Raw genomic sequence first — 16,679 nt, forward strand, 5'->3', positions numbered from 1 at the left:
ATAAGGTAGGGAGAAATTAGGCAATGGAATGCTTCGACTTTAGCACTATTGTGAATAAATTAAAAATTGAAGGCCAGCTGATACACAATTCTCCTGACTCTGTAAATTTTAATTAACTTTGATTATATTTTATTGTCTTGGATAATAATTTCTTCATACTTCTTAAAGAATGGAGATAGAATCAAGCATATATTTCTTAGATACTCAAATAATTTTATTATATTTAAGAAAATTGAAGCAATTCATCACGCTTTTTAATTAGATTAAAAAATACTTTGTAAACTATAAAGTACAGTAAAAACATTAGTTATTTTCTGATGTCATTTGTGTTTAATTTTTTTTTTCCCTAAGGCAGTGGATATAACTTCTTGTGGAAACTTTGCTGTAATTGGTCTTTCATCAGGAACTGTAGATGTATATAACATGCAGTCTGGTATACATCGAGGAAGTTTTGGCAAGGATCAAGGTATTGAATTTTTTTTTCTTATTTTTAAAAAAGTAGTATAGATAGATATTAGCTAATAACTGTCACTGGCATGTATTAGATTCTTCAGTGCTGGCCATTTTGCTAAAGTAGATTGGTTATCGTCAACACTATATGACAGATGCTGTCATTACTACTCTTATAAACAACATGTTGAAATACTCAGAATGAAGTCATGGATGAATTAGAGGAAAGTGGATATTGTACAAATTAAAATTTTTGTTTTCTTCTCCTTGCTATAAGCAGAAAATCTTAATTGTTTTTTGAAACTTTTGTGGCATTAACCTGATAGACTTTGTTTTTATTCGAGCAATATAGTGATTTTCTCCTTGCTCCCTAAAATCCCAAATAAATGTTAAGATTTTAGGGAAGGTAAATAGTGGGAACTTAGATATTTAAATGAAGGAATCCTCTTTGTGCAGTATTCAAAGAGGCAATGCCAATTCTTATTTCTTTTTTTCTTTTAACATATGCTTTAAAGCTCATAGAGGGTCTGTCAGAGGTGTTGCAGTAGATGGATTAAACCAGCTGACAGTTACAACTGGTAGTGAAGGATTACTCAAGTTCTGGAACTTTAAAAACAAAACTTTAATCCATTCTGTGACCCTCAATTCATCTCCAAATATGATGCTGCTACACAGGGACAGGTAAAGTTTTTCTTTTAATGATAATGGATTTTCTTCTGCTTTTGGTAAAAGTTCTTGATTTAAGTACAGTACATAATTTGCCAAGTGGGAAAAATCAGACTTAATATAAAAGAACAGCATTTTGCTTAATTTCCCCAAATATATTTGATTAAAAAAATTAAAGTGACTGTGAGATTTTAGTTGAAGGTTTTTTTTTTTTCCTTGTTTGTTTATTAAAACTGGTTCACTTATCTTGCTAGTGGCATTCTGGGACTCACCTTAGATGACTTCTCCATTTGTGTCATGGACATAGAAACTAGGAAGATTGTCAGAGAGTTTTCTGGACACCAAGGCCAAATAAATGACATGGTAAAACAAACTTTAGGTGTTTAAACAAAACTTGACTCATTTCTACTTCTGTTTAGGTTTAAAATGTTCAAATAATTGAATCTATTATTCTTTAGTAGCATTGAACTACTCATCATATGAGGAATTGTTCAAAATAAATAATTTGGAAGCCAATTTTTCAAAGAGATTTTTTTTTTAAGGAAGATGTGTAGAATTAAAAGAATTTTAATATTTCTCAGGGAGTTAATGCCATCAGATTAAAATACGAATCTCAGAGTTTATCTTGTTCTTTTAAACTCTATACAAGGCCAGCATATACTTTGGAGAATGAATGATGCGTTGAAACATAAGTATATCATTTTTGACTTAATATTAAACTAAACTGAGAACACATTTCTTTTTTTTTCTACATGACAAATTAATTAATACTAGTGCACCTGGAATATCTGGTACCTGGTTTATTTAGTTTTGTGTTATTTCTAGAGTTTACATATCTTAACTCCTAAAGAGTTTAATTAATAATGTATTTTAGCTTGCTATTATGTTCTTATAGTGGGATATATGGTAAGAAGTACTCTAGTTTAAAAAGTACACATAGAGGACTATTTTAAGTACATATTTTTATTTATGCATGAAATTTACTTGAAAACAGAAAAAAATAAAAATAAAATCCTAGCTACTGAGCAGCAATCCCAACAGCTACTTAATAGTTCTCACATCAAAAATCAGAGTTTGCAATGTTTACCCATTTCCTTAAAAATAGGGGGAAAATGGTCAGGAAATAGGGTTGTGCTGCAGATAGGAGATTGGCAGAACTACCCATGAACAGAATTTGTTGCAACAGTATCTATAGAAATAGGGTGGGAGTGGGGTAATTTTGGTGAAATGACATTTTTGAAAACATCTGTCAGGGCCAACTTGCTCTTCCTATTTCTTTCCTTTTCAAACTTTACTTTCAACTTGTACCGTGTTTCCCCCAAAATAAGACCTAGCCGGACAATCAGCTCTAATCCGTCTTTTGGAGCAAAGATTAATATAAGACCCAGTCTTATTTTACTATAATATACGACTGGGTCTTAATAATATAAGACTGATACTAATTTTTGCCCCAAAAGATGCATTAGAGCTGACTGTCTGGCTAAGTCTTATTTTCGAGGAAACACGGTATGTCTAGAGTTTCCCCTGCTCAGTAATAAATTACTCCTGTTTAATTAAATCTATGCATATTTATAACATGACTCTACCTACCAGAGTCAGTTTTCCCATCCTTTAGTATCTGTACTATCCTGTAAATTGAGCTCTCTGACCTTAAGTTTTGAGTTTCCGTGGTATCACTGCAGCCCAATGAACAAATTAGTGTTCACTTATCCCAGTATCATTTGCCAATATGGATAATTGTGATCCCCGTGGTATGCTTAGACTCCTAGATGAACTATCATGCTGCCGTTATAAACCTTAAAGTTTGTCCTTTTGGGTCTTCTTATAAATCTGACCTGATTTAAACCTTACCACATTAACTAGCTGTAGGCAAGGAGAACTATTATTTATCCATTTTTATTGATAGAAAAAATATAACTTCTTTAAGGTGGCTTAAGTAGTTTATTGTTTAAATTTATTTTGAAAATCTGATAATTGTGGTTTTAAATTATATTTTGGAAATAAAGCATGGTTAAGGAAGAAAAGAAGAATTTTTAACTGAAGCTACAAGTAAAAGTAGAAAGACTTCTTTAGTAACTTTTATATTTTAAGAGAATTTGCATTCTTGTCTTCAAAATCATTTTGAATTAATTCTCAGAAAGCTAGTTTAATATATAGACTTTTTCAAAAAATTTGTGGTTTTTGTTACTTTCACAGATACTTTATAACTAAAATTAGACTAACGAAGTATTTCTAATTGAATGTTCTCAGACTAGCTGTTTTATGTTAAGAATAATTTTTAGTCAGACAGTTTATTGTCTATAAATTATAGGAGATTCTGGAGTAAAAATTTTAAATTGGGTGATACTGTTAAGTTTTATAACATTTATAATTCATGTAAGCCTAATCCTTATCTATATGTAAACTACTAGTACATAAGAAATGGTGTTTTCTTTTATGTAAAAGGGTGGTCTAAATTTTATCCAATCTTAATATTTAATGAAGCCTGCACCTTTTCATTCCTTACATTCTTTGAGCTGCTAAAACTACAGACACAAAAATACACACATAAATACACACACAAATTATATATGTGTTCTTTGTTTTAAATTTAAAGGCTTTCAGTCCTGATGGTCGTTGGTTAATAAGTGCTTCAATGGATTGCTCTATTAGAACTTGGGACCTTCCTTCTGGGTGGTGAGTTTATTTTCAAATCCCCAACCTCTATCAGATTTCCCAGTCATTGTCTTTTGACTATAGTTAATGGATTATCTGCTTCTTTGAATAGGAATATGTTTTCTAACTTGATGGTACTTTGTCCTTGGAGTGTTTTTGATCTCTTACACAGCAGGGTGTGCCATAAAAAAATAATGTAGTGCCATAAAAAAATAATGGTGAGGAAAATGCAGTCTCTTTAGGTTTTCTGTACCTGCAAAATGGAGATATAAAAGTGAGTTGCATAAACCTTAAAAAAGCTCATTTGGTCTTTTTGATAATTTAAAATACAACTCAGACTTTCGGACTGCAAATTTTTATTTTGAATGTTTTTTGATTATTTATTTTGTTCATATTGAATTTAGTGTAAAAGGTCAAAAACCCTAACTTTCCTTTATGTATCTTATATATTTTCTGTCTAACATAATTCCTGAAAGAAGACATTTTAGATACCTTTAAGTAATGAAAATGTGTGACTTAAGATTTGGGTAAAACCCAGCGGTGTTCAGAAATCTGTTTTATAGATTGACACTTTCTACTAAAACAGCACTTGAAGAGGAAACGTCTAATTCCGTTAAATGATTTGAACAGAGGAGACAGAGAGAGAGAGAGAGAGAGAGAGAGAGAGAGAGAGAGAGAGAGAGAGAGAGAGAATTTTGCTGTTGTTAAAAATTATATAGGAATAGATACAATTTAAAATCAATCACTTAACGTAGAATTGCTTGATTAAGTATAAAAGGAGTGATGGGAGTAGCAAAGTATCTAGTTTAACAGGAATATACTATAAGGAAAGACATTGGTGAGAAAGCTGAGAAGAAAGGATTATACTTTTTAATCTTCTGAAATATTTCTCAATTAAGCTCTGTCCAAATCTACTTCCTCTTCTTTCTTGGGAATTGGATAAGCTCATACCTGAAAGCATTTTGACCTTTAGAAAGGAAAAACCCTGATGTACTCATTTCCCTTCAAGTTTGGTACAGCAGTGAGGCACAGCTATTCATCCAACATACACACTGGATTTGGGATATGCACAACCGAGTGTTGCTGTTGAGTCCAGCTCTATCTAATAACTAGGGACTTTTGTCCACAGGTGTGTCACTTCACTTAAAATAGAAGAAGCAAAATCTAATTCATTGGCTATGTTCTCCAACTTCCAAAAGTTAACTTAAAGTTGGTACTTTCTTAATTTTTAAAAAACTTTTTTTAAAGGCACCATTAGAAATATTGATAGAATATTTGGTAGTCGGTTGCTTCTTGGACTTTTGCTATTTTCTAAAAATGAACATTATAATTTGAGTTCCTTTAATTACAGTAGGAAAGTTGCACAATTATGCCCTTTTCGTTTTCCTTTTAAGTAGTTTTAGTTCACATTAGATGGGAGAGGTAGGTTAATGTTCAGTAGTACTAAATAAGCAAAATATTTCTTAAAAGTCGCAAGTTTTTCTTTGGAATGGAAAATTTAGGATCTGAACACATTGAAAGCTGCTAATCTTTGACTCAGCATTAGCCTTTTTGCTGAATTACTTATTTCAGTAGAAAGTTGAGCAGATTTAAATTTGACAGTTTTTCAGCTCTGGTATCTTATTTTTGGGTGAACACTGAGGTAATTTTAGGTGAATACAGAGGCATGAAGCTAAAAGAAACCCAAGAACAACAAATGAGTCACAAAGGGATTGTTAAAAGAAAATGTAATAATATCTACAATTATTGAACCAAAGTATATTTTTAATAAAGACAAAAATAAGTACTACTTTGGTTAAGATTTGAAGTGGAGCAAATGAGAAAGCTTGAAAAGCAGTATAACACAACTAACTGCTACCTAATTGCAACTAAGCTAACATTTACTAAGAGCCACAAGGCACTTTATATGCTTTTATATTTCATCTTCCCTCGTATCCTAATGGAAGTGGGTACTATTACTGTTAGGAATCCCATTTCACAAATGAGAAAATGGAGGCTTAAAGAGAAGTTAAGTGATTTGCCCAAAGTGGCATAGTTTGTAAATGGCATTTTGCTGTAATAAGCATAGGAGAAAGAAACAGATTTCCCAACAGTTGTGAACTTATTTTCCTGATGTAGAAGATAATAAGGAAGTGAGGATCAGTATTTCATTGTACAACGATATGTAACTATTGGAATTTTGGGTTCCCCCTGGTTTTAAACCATAATTAATATGACAACCTTTGGAGATTCCTAGTTCTTTCTTCAGTAAGCAGCTTTATCATTTATATAACATGTTAAATATTTAAAGAATGAATATACTCATTACATAGCCTGAAAAGTGAAGCTATTTATGAGTAAACCTTTGGGTGTGGTGACATACCGGTGTATCCGTCTGGAATTGTGCCTTCTAAAACAAATTGCATAGATACTGAAGTTTTCCTGTAAAGTTGTTTTAAAGTGCAGAAAATTTTCTTGTGTTTGTAGGATTCTCAGAGAAGCAGAGTTGAAGTTTTTTATCCCTGAACTTATCTGTCATTCCCTATCAATACCACTTTATATTTCTGGTTGTTTTCAACCTATTGGAAGTTCAGGTTGAACTCTTTTGGGGGTGAGAAAAATATAAAATTAAAAGTTTTAATAGAATTTTGCACTTTGTTGTGTCTTACCATTGCTTTCTGAGAAGAATTACATGAGAATAATTGGCATAGAACATTGTTTTTCATTTCTCACTGAGGTAAAACCATCCCTTTGTTCTGTTCATTAAAGATTCCTGTGTAAGGTGATTCCATCTCTTTGGACATTGACCATCTAGACACTCTGCATTTGTTCAGAATATAATCAGTGTTATTGCTATATGCAGGGCTCTGTGCTTGAAACTCTGATTCCTTAGAATGGGAATTTTATTAATATTCTCTCAATATTTTCATTCTGTGCAATTAGCAGGAGATTATCTGGTACTTAGGTCTGGAATTAAGTCTGCACACTTATGCTTTATGAACTAATGTGGCCATGTAAAATATGCTGTGTATGTGGAAACCACCTTCCTCAATTTGATGCTTTTAATAATGGAAGGTCATTCTACCCACACACAACAACAGCTGTGGAATCAAGTTGCACAGTGAATTTGACAAAATAATTATAGTGTCACATAAAATAAATTTGCTCAAGCAGTAGATTCTATTTTTAACAGATTCTAAATGTGTTAGGGAGTTTCTCCCGTCACATACTTACACTTTTAATAAACAAATATCAAGACAAGCAATGGTAAGATCTGAAATTGCTGTGTTTAGGTTTAATTATCATCTATATACATGGGGATAATGTTTCTGCTCAGGTTTTTTGGATTAAATGAATTGACATAAATAATTTAACAGTCTCTGGATATAATAAGTGTTCACCAGTGTATCCTTTTTCTCAATTCTCTTGGTCCCCAAGAGAAGCCATTCTTGTGAGCTTCCAAAGTAGGTCTGAACAGAAATCAGACAGGTAATCACTCACTTTTTCCCCCATATCAGAATTAAACAGCGGTCAGTGTCCTGAGCACACTGGGGTATGTGTTCCCAGTGCTCCTAATTTTAGTCTTGTCTTCCTATCTTGCATTCGGTATTTAAGATTTTCATTGTTAATCATTTAATGAACAAATTGAGAGACAGATTTCATCATGGACAAGTCACTTGTCTCCACTGGGGAGTCTTCATTTACATTTGAGCTTCTGAGTGTGTTTCATGAATCACCAGTGTAGGCATTCACAGGGTGTGTATGTGCTAACAAGCTCTTTGGATACCTTTAGTTTCAGTAGTGTTTTTACTGAGTTTATAGTGATTAAGAGGTGACGTCCTGGCTCAGTTGCTTTCTACCTTGAACAAGTTTTTAAATCTTACTGTGTGTTGCTCATTTTTCTGACCTATATATAGTAAGGATGAATCTACCCATGAGGTCATGATTAATTTTGTAGACTCAAGTGCCCAGGATATTTCCTAGTGATAAAAAAAAAGTGATAATTATAATAAAAAAAGTGATAACTGCAGGAATTTTTTTTTCTTGAAATGTTTTATTTAATGTAGATTCTGAACTTAATTTTGCTGGGCCGGTCCATGGATAATGTACTAGCTTCAGTGCATAAAGGTTTTAAACCAGCAGTGATTAAAACCATGTATTCCTCTTAAAGTATACAAAGTATCCTACACTTAGCCAGCCTGAGAAGCTTCCTCTGCAGGAGGTCTTTCTGTTTGCTCATTAAATCCACTTCATGTCACTTCCTGCTGTCACCATCCTAGTTCAGATCCCCATTGCTTGTTAGCTATCCCCACTACTATTCTTCTGGTCAGAAACAGTCTACATTCTGATGGCAGATTTTTTTTTTTTTTTTTTTTTTTTTTAATGAAAGTGAAGATTACACCACTATCTGGTCAAAATCCTTTAGTGATTTTTTCCCATTGATTAAAAGATAAAAACAAACTCAGATGTTTGGTATTCAAGACCCTGTATGTAGCCTTATCCTTATGCATCCAATACTGTATTCTCTGAGAAGTGTATTCTGAGTCTCTTACCTGGGTGTCATCACTCCCCTTTCTTCCCCAACTTTTCCACCACTCCAGCTTTTAAAGCTATGAGACTAGTTTCCATACACTGCTTTATGTTTATGCTCTAGAGATTGAATTTTTTAATATATTTTATGTATAGCATGAAATATATATTTGAAAAAAAGGTTACCTATTTGAAAAACAGGAAGAACTGCTCAAATTTTTTGCATTACTATTCTCTTATTTACAGCCATTTTATTTTATTAATTTATTCTATTGCCTAAGCCTTTTATTATTTTCACTGGGATAACAAAAATATAAGAGAGTACTGATAATTAGATTTATTTTAAACATATGACATCTTCATAATTGTCCCCAGGTTAGTCTACCAAAATGGAATTTCAGAAAAACAGAGTATTTCTTCCTGTATTTTCCCTGTTGAAAACTATTTTCTCTGGTTAATTGGTCTATTTAGTATTCTAAGGCCTTCTCATTAAGAGATTATTGTCATATAGCAACTTAGTTGACGGAGCTCTTTGTTATGGATGACTTTCTTGTGGTGATTTTAAAAAAAATAAAAATGAAAATTTTCTGTATATCTTATCCCATATTCTTTTAACAAAAATGTATTTTGTAAATTATATCCTTTTGATAGAGTTAAAATATTGTAATGTCTTGATTCTTTTTATAGCCTTATAGACAGCTTTTTGTTGGACTCAGCTCCTCTCAATGTTACTATGTCCCCTACCGGAGACTTTCTGGCCACTTCCCACGTTGACCACCTTGGAATTTATCTATGGTGAGTTCTTTCATACAGTTCTGTTTTGAGTAAGGAAGAGAAGGAAGATGATATTGTCAGACTATCACAGTTGCTAACATTTAGTTTTTTTGTTTTTTGGTGTTTTTTTTTAATTTGTAAAATGAAAATGTTACATAGTTAACACAGAGTTAACATAAGTTTATGACTGATTCAACATCTGCTTGATAATTTAAATAGCTTTGTTCAAGTGTATTCTAAACCACAGGATTGGTTTTCATCTATTACATTTAGTTTTTATTTGCAGAAAGGATAAGTGAATTTAAAAATGTTAGAAAAGGGGAGTCCCCAGCCAGGCCCTGGGCTTCCTGCCACTACCACAATACTGCCTTCTGACCTTGGCCAATCTCTTAACTTCAGATTACTTTGTCTATAAAATAAGGCATAAGCGTGGGCAAATGCTTACTAAGATTCATTCTAGTTGTACAACTCTTGATAATCATGCAGAGATACTTAATGGTGATCTGCTAACTCCACGTGATAAACGTGTAAGAATTCAAAATAAATAGTCCCTCATCTGAGTCTAGAAAAATTTTTGTCTATTTCCTGAGTTCAGACGTCTATTTCTTTTAACTGTTAATATTGAGGAAGAGAAAAAATATTTAATTCTTTTTCTAATTATAAAATTTTATAATTAGATTTTTAGGATATGAAAATAAATTCAATATATAGTGGAAATAGACTCTGGCCACCTTAATAAGCAAAATGGAGTACATATCTCCTGGAATCTGTGAGGCTTGAACAATCAAGACAAGAGAAGAACAATAGCTATGGAACCTCAGCAGCAAGAGTATATAGTACTGCTATTAATATAACTCAGAACCTGATATTCCCAATCTTTATCTTCTATTCCAAATTCATAATATATGGGAAACAGAATCTGATTGCCGACTTTGGGACAGGTAGCTGCCTCTTGATTAGTCATACAAGGTCATGGTGCACAGTCAAGTAGCAGAAACATGGCCGTTTAGAGGGCCACTCTAGAGAAGGGGAAATCCATGACCTGTTAACCCCAAGGATCTGATCAGCATATTTTCTAATGTAACTCTCCGAGTCTATCTTCATTAATTATTTCCTTAAATGAGGGGTGACAATTGTCAAAACACCTATAAATAGGTGGAGGTTATGTTACTTTATAAAAGTATTATTCCAGTACCTGTCTCTCAAATAAATACTTTTTTGTACTACATTAGAAATAAAGACCCCATTAATAATGTTTATACCTAGCTTTCATGGGATGACATTTATGACACGAATCAAAGCATTTTCAAATCAATATTATCTATGTTTGAGATCTTGTTTTAATTTGTAAGTGATTGGAATCTGTATCCAAATTCAAGATTATAGAAATTATTAGCAATAATTGAAGTTTCTCTGAAAAAGCAATTTTTATAAGTTTTAAAATATTGCTTATGTTTTTATTTCTCAGGTCCAATATTTCCCTGTATTCAGTTGTTTCAATACGGCCACTTCCCACAGATTATGTTCCTTCAGTAGTGATGCTTCCTGGTACTTGTCAAACCCAAGGTAATTACAAAACAGTAAATTAATTTTTGAAGTATAGTAACAAACGTGAAATGAGGGATATTGCTACTGAAGGCAAAGTTTAATGCAGGGGTGTCCAAACTGCAGCCGTGGGCCAACTGCAGTCCGCAATCCATTGTTAATTGGCCCGCAGCAAATTCCAAAAATATATTTAGTTTACTTAAATAAACCAGGTGAGGCAATACGTCCTTCACCTCGAGTGAGTGGCCCGGCTGTTTGTGTATTTTACCGCACATGGCCCTTGGTGAAAACCGGTGAAGAAAGTTTGGACACCCCTGGTTTAATGCATTCGATCAAAGTATTTTTTAACTGATATGAAATATTTTGAATGACTTCATGAATTTTTGCAAAAATGATTGGCATGGCATTGATAAGATATCTAATAGTATACCAGTGGAGAAGTTTTAGGTCTAGCGATGGGAGTTGTAGTTAATATGAAAAGATGAGGAAATGAAATCAATAGAAAGCATTTACAAGGCTACTCAGAGTGAACATCTTATGAAATACTAATGGATTTGGAATGAATTAAATTGCTTTTATGTGCTAAAAATCTCATTTTTGTTAATTTGTTCTACCTAAAAAAATTTTTTTTAAGATATAGAATTAGCAGAAGAAACCGTAGAACCAAGCGATGAAATGATAGAGTATGATTCCCCAGAACAGTTGAATGAACAGTTGGTGACTCTATCACTCCTTCCTGAATCACGGTGGAAAAGCCTTCTTTATCTTGATGTTATTAAGGTAATACCATAGTACAGTTAATATTGACCCCGAAAGGCACATTCGAGAAGCATTTTCTTTAGTAGAGAAAGCTTCCCCTATTTTGAGGGCTTTAGGAGGAGCTGTTAATACCTAAGGCAGTGAAGAGAATGCCATTTAGTTGAATCCTATTTATCCAGTGTGATTATCACAAGATTCTGTGTCTATATGTATATTCTATATGCATGTTGACTTTGAGAGCACTCAGCAGACCTTGGGATATAGCAAACGTACAGCCCGCAACTACAGAGCTATTAGAAATGGGATATTTTAAATCCAGCCTATAAATTACTGTTTTAACTTCTAAAACAAGAAAAGAGATTGCCAACATAATATGTGATGATATTTCTATTGCTAGCCATTTGAGACTGGAAGACTTTCACTGGTCTTTTTTTTTATTAAGCTTCAGTTACCCTTTATCATCCCATACCGTACTCTGCCAGTTCCAAGAAGATGTTTAGAGCTTGCTGTGTCAAGTCTAGGCATGTAAGTGACTGAACTAGGTGCTAGGTAATGTCCTGAGATAGCAGCAGTGGAAAAAAACCTAGCCCTTTCTACTTGAGGATACTATAATTTTACATGAAAAATGGACAATTATAGCATATATGAGTGTTTGTCAAAGCATTGTTTCATGACCCCCCTTGTGAGAAGCAAAAGCAATTGAAAGGAATTGACTAGAGTAGAAAATTTCAGTGATGATGGTTAAGTGTTGTTTTATGACATTTGATTAGATTAGATAATACACTTGCACACATTCACTAGAGGTAATGTATGTGCTAAGTCACATTGTGAGCTGGCATAAAAAAGTATGAGGAACACTGACATAAATAACTATGACAAGGTGCGTAAGTGGTTTTGTAACTAATAGCTTAGCACCAGAAACGATGAGCGTCTTCGTTAAGAGACGGAAGTTTTCACATGTTAATTCTCCTCACAGAAGTTAAAAGTGCTTCTTTTTACTTGCTCACTTTTTGCGAGGGATTGGGCATCGCATTAAAGGGATGTTGTTTAGCAGCATAATTGTGAAATCTCTCCATCATGTCGTCCAATCTGTCAGCTATAAAGGGAGTACTTAATGGAATAGCTTTAAAAGCAATGCATTAAAAAGTGTAAGTAGATGAGTGTGAAAGGAGCAATCAGAATAATGCCCAATGACGTGAGCTGAGTTTTTGGATTACTCTGCTCCTTGCGAAGCTATAGTTTATTCTACATAAAAATTTATATAGAAATTTAAGTGAATGATCTTTATGAGTGAAATATGCTTACACCTTTAATATTTTTATTTCCTACTGAATAATAAAAGGTCTGATTCTTATATTTGTCTTTTGGGTAACTTTTCTACTTTTGGTTTTCCTTAGAAGATAAGATAATTTGCAGAGCATTTTGGAGCTCCTCCAAAGCCTTTTATTTTATTTGCAACTCTGACTGTATCCCTTCTAACTCCAAAACAGTGAGTCAGAAGGGTAAGTGTGACTCTTACTAGTCTCTGCCGTCCCAAAGAAGGGCTGTGCTTACAGTGTAATTAGTAGTACTTTATCTTGCTTTCGTGGAGGAACTTTCTTTCATCCTCAACCTCCGTGAGGCCACAAATATCCCTGGCTTTCTTTCAAAAAGCAAATCTCCCTAAGGTTACAGAGCTTAAAGAATGGAAGAAGAATAGTGTAAGGTAAAATTGTGAGACTCCTTTATTAGGCAGTTTACCGTAGAAAGGTTCTTCATCAAATGCTCCTGAGATAGTGATGTGCAGCAAGGTAGTCACCAAAACTAAATTCTGTCAGTGGGAAATCGGATGGAGGTTTTCCTGATTCAATTTTACTGACACTTGAAATATTTTATAAATGAGCAATAATGTTCTTTTGCTTTTTAAAAACACAAAATACTAAGGAAAAATAAAAATTCCAACAAAATGGAAGAATTAGGGATGTGCTTCAGAAAAAAATTTCACCTAAATTCTAATGGTAGACTGTACCTGTGGGTCCGAATTTCTTTTGGAAAAAATTTGAGAAACAGTTGAGTAATTATGTAAATTTTGCTTTCTAACCCATTTTGCTAAACTGTTGTTTCAATATAAAAGAAGTTCAGAAGTGCTTGACTGTTACTTCGTCACCTAAAATTCACGTAAATAGTCATGCTTCAGGAAAATGAACTGTCTTTGTCTTAGGGCTTCTGAACCCTGTCATTTTCCTTCTGTCTTATCAGCAAGGGTACTGGAGGTTTGCTCTGGGAAGCTCAGTTTATGGATACCTATGATATTGATTCATGGGATTTTATCTTAGCATTCTAATCTGAAAATTTTCCACTCCTTTTTTTGTTACTTTTTGGATTTTGTTTTAAAATTGATTTTGAATTACGTGTTAGAAACTGTTGGCAAGATAATTACTTACTAATCTTTTTCCCTTTCTCATCAGAAAAAGAATAAACCAAAGGAACCACCCAAAGTACCCAAATCAGCACCATTTTTTATACCAACAGTTCCTGGCCTTGTACCCAGATACGTGGCTCCAGAACAAAATAATGATCCCCAACAGGTAAAAACCAAATTGGAGCATTCTAAGTATATGGTGTGTGTCATTTGTACTTCTTTATTATACATTTGTTATAAATTATACATTTGTAGTTCTTTACCAACACCAAGTTTTATGTGTATAAGTTAATGATAGCTTTTAATTACAAACTGTACATTTTTTTGTGTTCTTTGAATAATGTGTATTTGTTTTTGTTTAAGTCTAAAGTGGTAAATCTTGGAATTTTGGCTCAAAAATCAGATTTCTGCTTGAGACTCGAAGAAGGACTGGTAAATAATAAATGTAAGTTAAATTATAAATATTTTACCAAGTAGCTTCATCTTATTTTACTTTATATAAAGAAAAATTGAATGAAATATTAACAAATTTCTTAGTAGCTGAAAGAAGATAGGAAAAACTAAAAGGATTGAAATTTGGTTTTACTATAAAATAACTAATTTTAGCTTTTGTACTGTTATATTAAATGAGTGATGCTAACCTCAGATGTTGATATTATCTTTTGAAAATCTTTCACACTTTCTGTAGTGAAAATTAGACTTCTAGTTTTTGCTTTTGTTTTTATTTATAAAAACAGTTTGCAATACAGTTTGCAATGTAGAAGAGACTTTTTTGTCTTAGGTAATTTCAGATATTCCCAAATTATCCCATAAAAAGACAATTTTAAAAATTGTTTATTGAGTGTGTTAATAATAGATTTAAATTTTGAAACCTACAGTCTGTAGCTAATAATGATAAACAGTAAAAGCTATAAGCAATAAACAAAATCACAATCACTGTTCTGTTTGACTTAGCCTTTTGTTTTCTGATCCATATGCTTTTGTTTTTGTACCAATATCACACAAGTCCCCATTGGCAAAGCCAAAGAATGATACTCGGGCCTTTGTAGATGACTGAGAAATAGCAGAATCATAAAAGGAGTAACTCATTTTATTTATGGGGCATAAAGAAGAAAATCACTACTGAAGGACAGAAAGTAAAATTTATTAGACTTTTGTCATTGGTGGTATTCCTTTTCAAAAAACTAAAAGCATACTCATTGCCATTGTGATATGACATGCCTCATATAAAATAGTTGTGTGTAGAATATCGTGGGATGAGTATGAAATAAGAGTGCTTTACTTCTACAAAAGAAGGAGATTTGGGGTGGGTAAGAATAAGATGGTGTCTTTCCCCTTACATATTTCTGTATTGTTAGTGTTTATTAATGAGCATGTGGTACTTTTATAATTTTTATAACAATAAAAAGAAAGAAAAATAAATTCCCTTACCTCATTTTATTTCTATTGGCACATTGGCAACTACTATTAATAACTTGGTATGTACTTTTTATAGCCTTCTTATATTTAATCTGATTTATTTATGAGCATTTAAAAGTATCTATTACTGGGCATTAATTAAATTTTCTTTAACAGAAAAAATCACCCTTGTATTACAGGAAATACAAAAAGTTTAGTACTTTTTATTGTGTTGCTCTCATCAGTTGTACTGATTTTTACTTAATTTTGGGTTTATTCTACTACTTAACAGGAAAAAATTAAGCCACAGAAAGACTTTCCTGTGCAATTTAAATGTGTTGCTTGGATTATGAAATGAAAACTAGTTTTAAGAGAAGTGATTGTAGGTAATAACTGGATTCTTTTTAAAACTAAATTCAGATGAAGCTGCTCTTAACCTTCTGAAAGAATTAGGCCCATCAGGAATTGAAATGGAGCTTCGAAGCTTGTCTCCTGATTGTGGCGGGTCTGTAGAAGTTATGCAGAGTTTCTTAAAAATGATCGGGATGATGTTGGACAGAAAGCGTGATTTTGAGTTGGCCCAGGCATATCTTGCTTTGTTTCTAAAGGTAAGTTTAATGTAAGACAGTGCTTCCCAGCTTGCCTTCCTCCAGAGTAGTGTTGTCTGATGGAACTTCTGCAAAGATGGAAATGTCCTGTATCTCCACTGTCCAACATGGCAGCCACTTGTCACATGTGGCTACTGAGCACTGGAAGTGTGGCTAATGTGACTGAGAAACTGAATTTTTTATTTTAGAAATTTAATTAAATTTAAATAGTCACCTGTACCTAGTAACTACCATTTTAGACACCTTGATCACGCAGCTTTGTAGTTTTTGTTTTTTTAATCAGCACATTTTGAATCAACTCCCTGACTTTTCTGGGTCATCTATTTGATTCAATATACTAAACTATTAACTTTGTAAAAGGTAATTACATTTTGGCATTTTTTCCCTATGATTGTGAAAGGAAGTCATGTTTTATATTTATTTATTTTTTTTTTCTACTGCTGAAATCAAAATATTTACTTCTATGTTGGTTGAAGGAGTTTCAAACGATTTGGCAATAACACAGTTGCTTTTATGACCAATGAAATGGAGTTCTCATGTTTATTTCAAAAGAATAATGTATTGAAGGAAGTCGATGATGCTGATTTTCAGTGATAGCAAATGTGATTCTTTATCTCATTAATATGTAAAATGAGTTTTCACTTGATCTAACTATTTAAAATTATTTAAAAGGTAGATATTTAGATGGTACCATGAAAAAATAGAAATGCCAAAAATTGTTTCAATATCCTTTCCCAAATTTACCATGATTAGTTCCTGAATATAAAGTAACTTAAATCTTTAGAAAATAAAGCAAAGGGCCCATTTAGCATTCATTACCAGTGGGTTACAGTGAACACAGAACCTTAAAGAAGCACAAAAATAGGGATTTTGTGTTAGAACTATGTCCTTATTTCTGACTTGGTACCAGGGCT

The 16,679-nt window shown here is 32.8% G+C and overlaps 1 protein-coding gene across 1 annotated transcript in view; it reads left to right on the forward strand.

The window, feature by feature from the left end:
* WDR36 (WD repeat domain 36) overlaps nucleotides 1–16,679 on the forward strand; it is a 38,209-nt gene that overhangs the window by 18,525 nt on the left and 3,005 nt on the right. Inside the window, exons 13-22 of the mRNA XM_033110993.1 lie at nucleotides 352–466; nucleotides 966–1,131; nucleotides 1,371–1,479; nucleotides 3,713–3,792; nucleotides 8,968–9,075; nucleotides 10,523–10,620; nucleotides 11,234–11,379; nucleotides 13,806–13,925; nucleotides 14,123–14,204; nucleotides 15,578–15,765. Coding sequence (XP_032966884.1) covers nucleotides 352–466; nucleotides 966–1,131; nucleotides 1,371–1,479; nucleotides 3,713–3,792; nucleotides 8,968–9,075; nucleotides 10,523–10,620; nucleotides 11,234–11,379; nucleotides 13,806–13,925; nucleotides 14,123–14,204; nucleotides 15,578–15,765 — 1,212 coding nt within the window. The remainder of the gene's footprint in view (nucleotides 1–351; nucleotides 467–965; nucleotides 1,132–1,370; nucleotides 1,480–3,712; nucleotides 3,793–8,967; nucleotides 9,076–10,522; nucleotides 10,621–11,233; nucleotides 11,380–13,805; nucleotides 13,926–14,122; nucleotides 14,205–15,577; nucleotides 15,766–16,679) is intronic.

Source organism: Rhinolophus ferrumequinum, chromosome 7, assembly GCF_004115265.2.
Source record: "Rhinolophus ferrumequinum isolate MPI-CBG mRhiFer1 chromosome 7, mRhiFer1_v1.p, whole genome shotgun sequence".
Classification (NCBI taxonomy): Eukaryota; Metazoa; Chordata; class Mammalia; order Chiroptera; family Rhinolophidae; genus Rhinolophus; species Rhinolophus ferrumequinum.